Source organism: Fragaria vesca, linkage group LG7, assembly GCF_000184155.1.
Source record: "Fragaria vesca subsp. vesca linkage group LG7, FraVesHawaii_1.0, whole genome shotgun sequence".
Classification (NCBI taxonomy): domain Eukaryota; kingdom Viridiplantae; phylum Streptophyta; class Magnoliopsida; order Rosales; family Rosaceae; genus Fragaria; species Fragaria vesca.
This window is the reverse complement of record NC_020497.1, coordinates 3539482-3547348: the sequence shown is the minus strand read 5'-3', so window position 1 is coordinate 3547348 and position 7867 is coordinate 3539482. Positions and strand designations below refer to the sequence as shown.

Below are 7867 nucleotides of genomic sequence, written 5' to 3'. Positions count from 1 at the left end.
CACTAAAGAAACTTTTGCGGTATTTGACCCCAAAGCCAAAACCAAGGTATGGACTCCTCTTGAGCCTCTTCCCTTTGCGGACATGTGTCCCTCTTATTCAGTTTTCGGCAGCAAGATCTTTGCCATAGACATGCAGAATGGGAGGATCGGCGTTACCTTCTGCTTTGACGTGGCTTCCCCTCGTGGATCATGGACTAGACTTGATTCATTGTTGGAATTTGAAGGCGTTAACTATGATTACTCTAAGCTTTTAGTTTTGGACTCGGAGGATGAGTTTGAGAAGCTAATGTTTACTTATGATGAGAAGATACTAGTCCACCGCATTCTACTGTCCCATAAAGGTGAACCTAGTAAGATTGAACTTGTAGCTTCCATAGACTTGCCCGAGTTGCCTGATTTTCCTGCAGGCTGTGTTCCTGATTGGTACTGTTGTGCCCATCTTGGAGATCGAAAAGTTTGCTTCTCCTTCTCTTATATGTGGGGCACTAAGTTCAAACCTGTACTTGTCCTGACTCTCGAATTTGCCTATTCGAAATCTGGGGACACTAGTCTTTCTGATATTAGTAGCGGTAATCCAAGTTCTCTGAATTGTACCTCGATTTGTGGATCATTCGTTGCCAAAGCCCTGGGTTCTTGCGTGTTCTTATACAAGTATCCTGAGGAACCGTACTTGAATCATCATAGTCTGCTACATACCCGCTTGGGTGGTCTCTTTGTGCTGTAACTCCATCACTTGGTGAGCCCTTTACTTTATGATAAGCATTCCATTTGTAATGTTTTCTTTCTAGTACTAGTGCTAATTTCAAGTTATATATGTGCTTGGTGTGTATGTATGTACAGTGGAATAACATCAACATATAGGAATACAATTTTTAATTCATACTGTCGTCCCTGGTCTTAAAATTGAGCTAAATGAGTAAATGGACACAAATTGAGTCGCTCATACCTACTTCAACTATACTACTGCGTCCTCTTCGATCATCTTTTCATTTTAGATGTCTAACAGCAGTAGGGTAAGTTTGATTGGTTTAAATCGAGCCTTTTGAGTTGTCATTCCACATTATGAAGCTTGTTGATGGAACAAAGTCTATCTGTAGTTTTTGTTGTTAGATTTATGGGCATATGCCATGTTGGTGTGGAGTATGCATGTTGTAGTATCTGAGGTTATGAATGAAGAAAACAAATTTTTTTTCTTTAAGTTCAATCAAATCATAGTAGATCAAATCATCAAAGTAATGATCTACTCATCTGCTTTGAATAAAAGTAAATTTCTTTACTTCTTTCAAACTTGGTATGTTGCTGTCTGTAATGGCTGTTCTTTCTTTGTTATACTAGCTAGAGATATGTACTAAAGTTTAATCAGAGTAGTTAAAAAGAATTCATTTTGTCATCTGTTCTGATTTGACCATCCACTCATCTGAAATTTGCATTTGATTTCTCTTTCAAACATAGACTCAATGCAGTTGTGTCTCTTTAAGCCTGATCAGGTTCATTGTTAGTCCCTTGGTTTTCATCTTTCTGTAGTTCAGGTCATATGAGTTATTGCAGCATGCCAAGCCTAACTTCTCATCAGAATTACCATGCGAGGACGCAAATCCACCTCAACAAAAGTAGTTAGTGTTAAATCATTCAGCAATTACATGGTGCAAAATTCGGAAACCAAATTTTCCGTTCGTCAGTTGTAAGATGTATCATAGATTCATAGCAAAGTAGCAAACTTTGACACTTCCAACCGCAATAACAAAAGTTTGACATATTTTAAGGATGACATCAGCATTTGTAGCACGTTTATAACATGTGGAAATTGTTACTTATGTCGGCGAGTCTCACTCAATCATAATCAGCTACCATGTGGGCAGTAGTTTACAACGTATTGATTTCTCTGTGTGTGTATATATGCATGAAGATGAAGACTCTTTCGTGTCAAGTAATTACATATTTTCTTCACGTTATTTGTCTCATGGAGGAAGATTGGCAGCAACCGAAATGGGAAGGCAAAACATCAGCTGAGCTGAAAGGCACGGCAGCAGAAGAGGTCTGGCCTCTCTTGGCAGATTTCTGCAACATATACAAGTGGTTCCAAAGTCTTGAGATCAGTTATCATGTGGAGGGAGTCCCCGGCCAACCTGGCCTGATTCGCTACTGCGGGCACCGCGACCGTGGTGATCATGACGAAGATGATCAGACGTCGGAGCCGATCAAATTCTCTGCCAAAGAGAAGCTGCTGATGATCGATCCAGTCAGGCGGTGTTTGAGCTACGAGATACTAGACAACAATTGGGGGCTCAAGTCATATGTTGCAACCATGCAAGTGTTGGATTTGGATGGGTGCCAAAGCCGCCGTGGGTGCAAGATTGAGTGGTCGTTTGTTTCTGATCCTATTGAAGGATGGAGGTTTGGAGATTACGTATCTTATCTCCACTCTTGTCTGCAATCCATGGCAAAAAAGATGGAGCATGCTACCGATGCTAGCTAATTCTGTTGAACTTAGTGTATTAATTATATATACTCTGTCTGGTTCGTACTGTAATGAATTGAATTTGTACTAATGAGCTAAGAGATCGATTTAGATCTAATATATTCATGGCTTGAGCTAGATATCAATCTTATATATAGTTTTTGGTTTCGGGTCACATTCTAATACAATAACATGAAGGAAACTTTAGGATTATATGGAACAACAAAAGAAAAGAGTGGAGATTGTAGGACTTAATTAGGCTAGCCCTGCGTCCATTCATTACATAGTGATTTCAATATCAGGACTTAATTAGGCTAGAGTAACATAAACTCAATTCTCATAGACCTTAATTTTGACCAAAACAAAGCATCATAGACTCCATAACTTTTATTATAAGTTAACATAATCCCCGTTACAAGCAGATACGATACAACTAACATGCAACTTCCTTGATTCATTCTCATCAGATGATTTGATTTGCTAGAAGAATGAAGCGATTTCTGCAAACACACTACACACACGGTTTTGCATGTGTATGCAAGGTCATCGAGTTACAACTTCAAATTTTAGTATTATTGATTCTACACGTTTTACACATGGAAAATGTTCAATTGGCCAGTTTTTATATATGTCTCTTGTATGGATCGACAACGACGACAAGCTAGGGACTGTGATTGAGATAGTACTGCATAACATGTAGGATCGCGAGCCGCAAAAAATCTATCCTTATAGGTAAAGCGATATGTGTACATGATAATTCACCAAAAAACAGAAGAATCTAGAATAATTCATTTTTGGCATAATTTTTTTCCACATCATTCTCCTTATCAGAAACTAACTTGGGAGCTGGCTAATTAATTTCATTCTGCAGGCACGTAGCTAATATATCATATAACTACAATTACATGGGGTTTTATATGCAGAACAAAGAAGTATTAAAATGAACTCCAAGCATCGAATTAACATCGATCATAAAAATTTTGATTTTTTCTTTTACATGGCATGAAACTTTTGTAGATTGGGACGTTTGCTGCCTTGTTGAATCTAAGGATAAAAAACCAAGATTGAGCCAGATTGGCAAGTTAGAGGTCAATTCTGAGATTTGGGTGTAGCCAATGTGGTCACCAATTCTAGTTCTAGATTTTTATTAGGCGATATTAGTTCGCAAATGTAGACAATGTAGGATCGAGGTCCCCTCTTAAACCCGAAAACGAAGGTTCTGCCGCGCGCTTTTGAAAGCCTCACGCAAGTGCACCACTTGTTGTATGTTTCAAGCTATATGTATGTCTAGCTTAGTACGCAAGAAACCTTTGAAGCTTCAATAATAACTATCAAATAACCACCACTCGATCAGTAAAAGCACCCACAAACCACAAATAACCCCTCCTAGTCATGAAACACTCCACCAAAGCCAGCCGTGCTTGGGTTACAAAAATTACAATCAGCATTTAGTTTTAACAAAGCTAATTATCTGGGGAGCGAGGTTGCCATGCATAGCACCAAGGTGAAGTAGGAGCATGCATGCACTACGCTCTGCGGTGTTAAGCCCAGCATATTGAACTTTGCATTGGCAGGAGTTCAAAGAGTTGGAGCAAGTTTAAAGTGTATAGAAGCAGAGTAGAATGGAAGCCACCCAATTATCAGTTCAAAAGTTTATCTTTTTACCATCACCAACCTGCCAATTAACGTACATTAGAATATGAGGATCTCAATTTCTAGAGAACTAATAATGAGCACATCGACATTTTCATCGAAGAATGTATTCCGTATGAACTGAGCAGATGGAGAAGAAGACTGAACAATACTTCAACATCTTTTTAGCAACAAAGCGCGCGCAATCAAAGGCCACCTTCATAAACAAGCCTACAACAGTGTTTTCGATCCACGCAATTAGTATCCATTGTTGCATCGGATTCTTTTGTTTTTGTGAAGAGTATCGAGAACACATCGCGCACTACGCCGCGGCTCACAATCATACGTGTGTTGCAATTAGCTAGTACCAATAACTCATCTCAAACCCTAACTCCAGAATTGCACAGAGAAATTAATGGGAACTTAAAGGAAAAAATAGTTTTTTCGATGACCTAAAGGAAAATAAAAGTTGTTGTATCGATTGATGATACAAACTAAAACATGTCTCTTTTAAGCTTGCGAAGTTTCATTTCCATGAACTCCTTCGTCTCCTTCCTTTCCTTCAACTTCTTCATCACTTTCTTCAGGTTTGTCAATCATTATAACATCAAATTTCTTCCTTCGGACTACAATCTTTGGAAGCATTTTTGGCAGGTGGAGATTCTGATGTTCCATCAAGAATCGCATACGTGAATGCATTAATAGCCATATCCCCTACCTGGTTCTCATTTTTATCTCTTTGTACTTTTGTAGCCTTGGAAGAGCATCACTTCCTTGAACAGGTTCATTCCGGAGCTCTTCATTTTTGCCACGTTTACAGATACTACCTAGCTTCTTTTACTGACATTATGACCTTTGGTTTTACTTCAACAGAACTATTCTTGGCCCCCTTTGAATCAACTAAAGGGGCAACATCTGCCAAATCTAGATTCTCTTCACTATGTTTCTGGTGTTTAGTGCTTTGCATATCATCTGAAACTTCTCTATATAAAGTACTAGAAGACTGAATATCCTCATCCTCGACTAAGTCCAGCTTACCAAAAACTGCAGTAATATCGCTACCCATAGCTTGTCTGCAATCTCCGTCCAAAAGGTGGGTTAGAGTATTCACCCCTTCTTCTATATGCTTTTCAACAACTTTCATTTTATCAGGCAACTTATCATTCACAGGCTGAGTTTCTTTCTCATCATTACCAACCAAGGAATGTTCCATTTGCTCAATTTCACGTGCTTTCCTGGCCATAACTTTCATCTCCTGCACTTTAAAATCAAATTCCGATGACTTATTGATCATGGAATTTGAAGAATCTGGTATAGCCGGCTTACCATTTAACGACTTTGCACTCACAATACTGCTCATAAGTTCTTTCTTATCTAGATTAGGCTTTTCAAAAGATACCAGAGGCAGCTCTGATGATTCTTGAACAACTTCCACTTCCAGGCTGCCCTTTTCTAACACCTCTTTCTCCTGTCTTGCTTTCATCTTTCTCCTCATCATTTCCTTCTCCAATTCCGTGTACTTCTCTTCTTCACAAATTAATTGGTGGGAGTTAAGATTCAAACATTAGACAAGAGGTTCCATGCTAACTATACTGCCCGTTACCACCCAGGGTGGCTATTCTTTTGTTTTTCAATATCATATCACTTAATTGTGTTTTTTACTTAGTTCGGAGTTGACGGCACACAGAATACTTGGGGACAATCCCTCATATCTTTGGAGAAGTATATTGGAAGGTAAGTCTGTTTTGCAAGCTGGTGTTAAGTGGAGGATTGGTGATGGTGCAAAGGTGAGTATATGGAAGGATGCTTGGATACCAGAATGTCCCAAATACTCATACTCCCTATGCATGAGTTGGTGTCCGACCTACTTACTCCCTCCAAAAATTGGAATGAGCAATTGGTTCATCATCTTTTTCACCCTCAGGTTGCTATGCAAATCATGCAGATTCCACTAAAGAGACATGATATGCAGGATTCCCGGCCAATACTGGGCACCAGATAAAAAAGGTTTCTTCTCGGTTAAGTCTGCTTACTGGATAGCTCGTGCAAATGTCATGGGTAATGCTCTAGCCTCTTCCTCATAAGGTGATGGATACAAAGCTTTGTGGCAGAAAATATGGCAAGCTAAGGTCCCGGGAAAGGTATAAGTTTGTGTATGGCGTGCATGTCAAAACTTACTGCCAACAAGAACAAGACTTACCACTAAGGGATATGAAGAAGTAGTTGATTGTATATTATGTGGCCACCATTATGAAGATACAGTGCATTTATTTTGTCAGTGCCCTATTGCTAAGGAAGTGCTCTCAAAGCTCCCAGGTAATATTACTGATACCATTTTGCCAAATCCAGTCTTTAAAGAATGGATGCTGGAACTGGTGCTAGATAAACCAAAAGATTTTGAATCTGTTATGATGATTATCTGGGCATTATAGAAGAATAGAAACTCCATGCTTTGGGAGAATACTTAGAAGACAGCTAATGATATTTTTCCGGGCACCATGACTTGGCTTGAAGAGTTCCATAAAGCTAGGCACACTACCAAAACTAGCAAGAAGAAATCAGGTGAGAAGTGGACTGCTAGCTCTTATGCTTCAAAACTTAATGTAGATGGAGCGTTCTTACCTTTTTTGACACATGGAGGAGTTGGAGGTATTCTAAGAGACTGCAATGGTAGGTTCATTGCAGCCTACAGTAAGCCGGTTCATTACATTGCTTCAGCTCAACATGTAGTACTTATGGCAATTAGAGCAGCCTTTTGGAATTTATCAAGCAGCAACGACTTACAAACATCATTATTGAATCAGATTGCTTGGTAGTTGTTTAAGATATATATCCAACCACCTGACAGGAATCTCAGTATTATGCATGCTGCATTTCTAGACATCAAGAGTGAGCTCCTAAATTTGCAAAATGTAGAGATTAAGTTTGCTTCCAAATTATGTAATCAAGTTCCTCACAAATTAGCAAATTTGGCGTATGAGTCTGACGCTTATCAAGAATGGCATCAACAGCCTCCAAGCTGTATTGTAGATGCACTCCACATTGATTGTAATTCTATTTAGTCCTTTGGACGTTGAATAATACCAGTGTAGCTTCTTTCAAAAAAAAAGAATACTTGTGCGAAAAAAAATGTTGTCTGAACATGTTAGTGAAGAAATAAACATTATAATTCATTGATTGGTTACACATAAAATCACAAACACGCATACAACCAAATGAGCAATATACACTACAACTCAACTGTAAAATCCAAATTATAGTTGTTTTCCTCTGGTAAGATGTTGTCTTCTGGTAAATCGTTGATCTGTATGGATAACAGGGTGTCCATTGCTTCCATTGTTCTATCAGCTTCTCAAGCGCTGTATCTTCATCCCTTTGATATTGATAACTAATTAATTCAAAGCAATATGCTTGATTATACTCATTTTCATGCTGAGCAGATTGGACCTGAGAGCAGCAGCAACATGGATCTGGCAGCTGGCATTAGACATGTTGAAAGCGTTTTCAGGAAAGATACTTTTTCAGGATCAGAACAACGAACTTCCCCAATATTAATGATTTTGGTCATCAAAAACTTCGGACTACCAGAATACTAGTCATTTAGATGGCTGCACTATATCAATTTCAATTTCGATCTGTATGTTTCAAAAGGCTCAAAATAGCTCCATAAGTTGTCCTTTGTTTGAATTTAGGAAAAATTGGCATGGTTTCATTAATGGTTATGACTTAAGGACAGCCATTTAACCTTACCGACAAAAAAAAAAAAAAATTAAAAAA

General features: G+C 38.6%; 2 protein-coding genes across 2 annotated transcripts in view; both read left to right on the top strand.

The window, feature by feature from the left end:
- Positions 1-1960: 1960 nt before the first annotated feature.
- LOC101312762 (lachrymatory-factor synthase-like) lies at positions 1961-2595 on the top strand. Its single transcript, XM_004306620.1, has one exon. It carries the CDS (start codon positions 1961-1963, stop codon positions 2474-2476), a length of 516 nt encoding a protein of 171 aa, XP_004306668.1. The 3' UTR covers positions 2477-2595.
- A 3993-nt stretch (positions 2596-6588) lies between these two features.
- The window catches only part of LOC101295957, a 4241-nt gene continuing 2962 nt past the window's right edge, over positions 6589-7867 (top strand). The window contains exon 1 of the mRNA XM_004308263.1: positions 6589-6760. Coding sequence (XP_004308311.1) covers positions 6589-6760 — 172 coding nt within the window. The remainder of the gene's footprint in view (positions 6761-7867) is intronic.

Excerpts from the sequence above, each read along its gene's own strand:
- LOC101312762 (XM_004306620.1), top strand. The coding sequence starts at position 1,961 with ATGGAGGAAGATTGGCAGCAACCGAAATGGGAAGGCAAAACATCAGCT.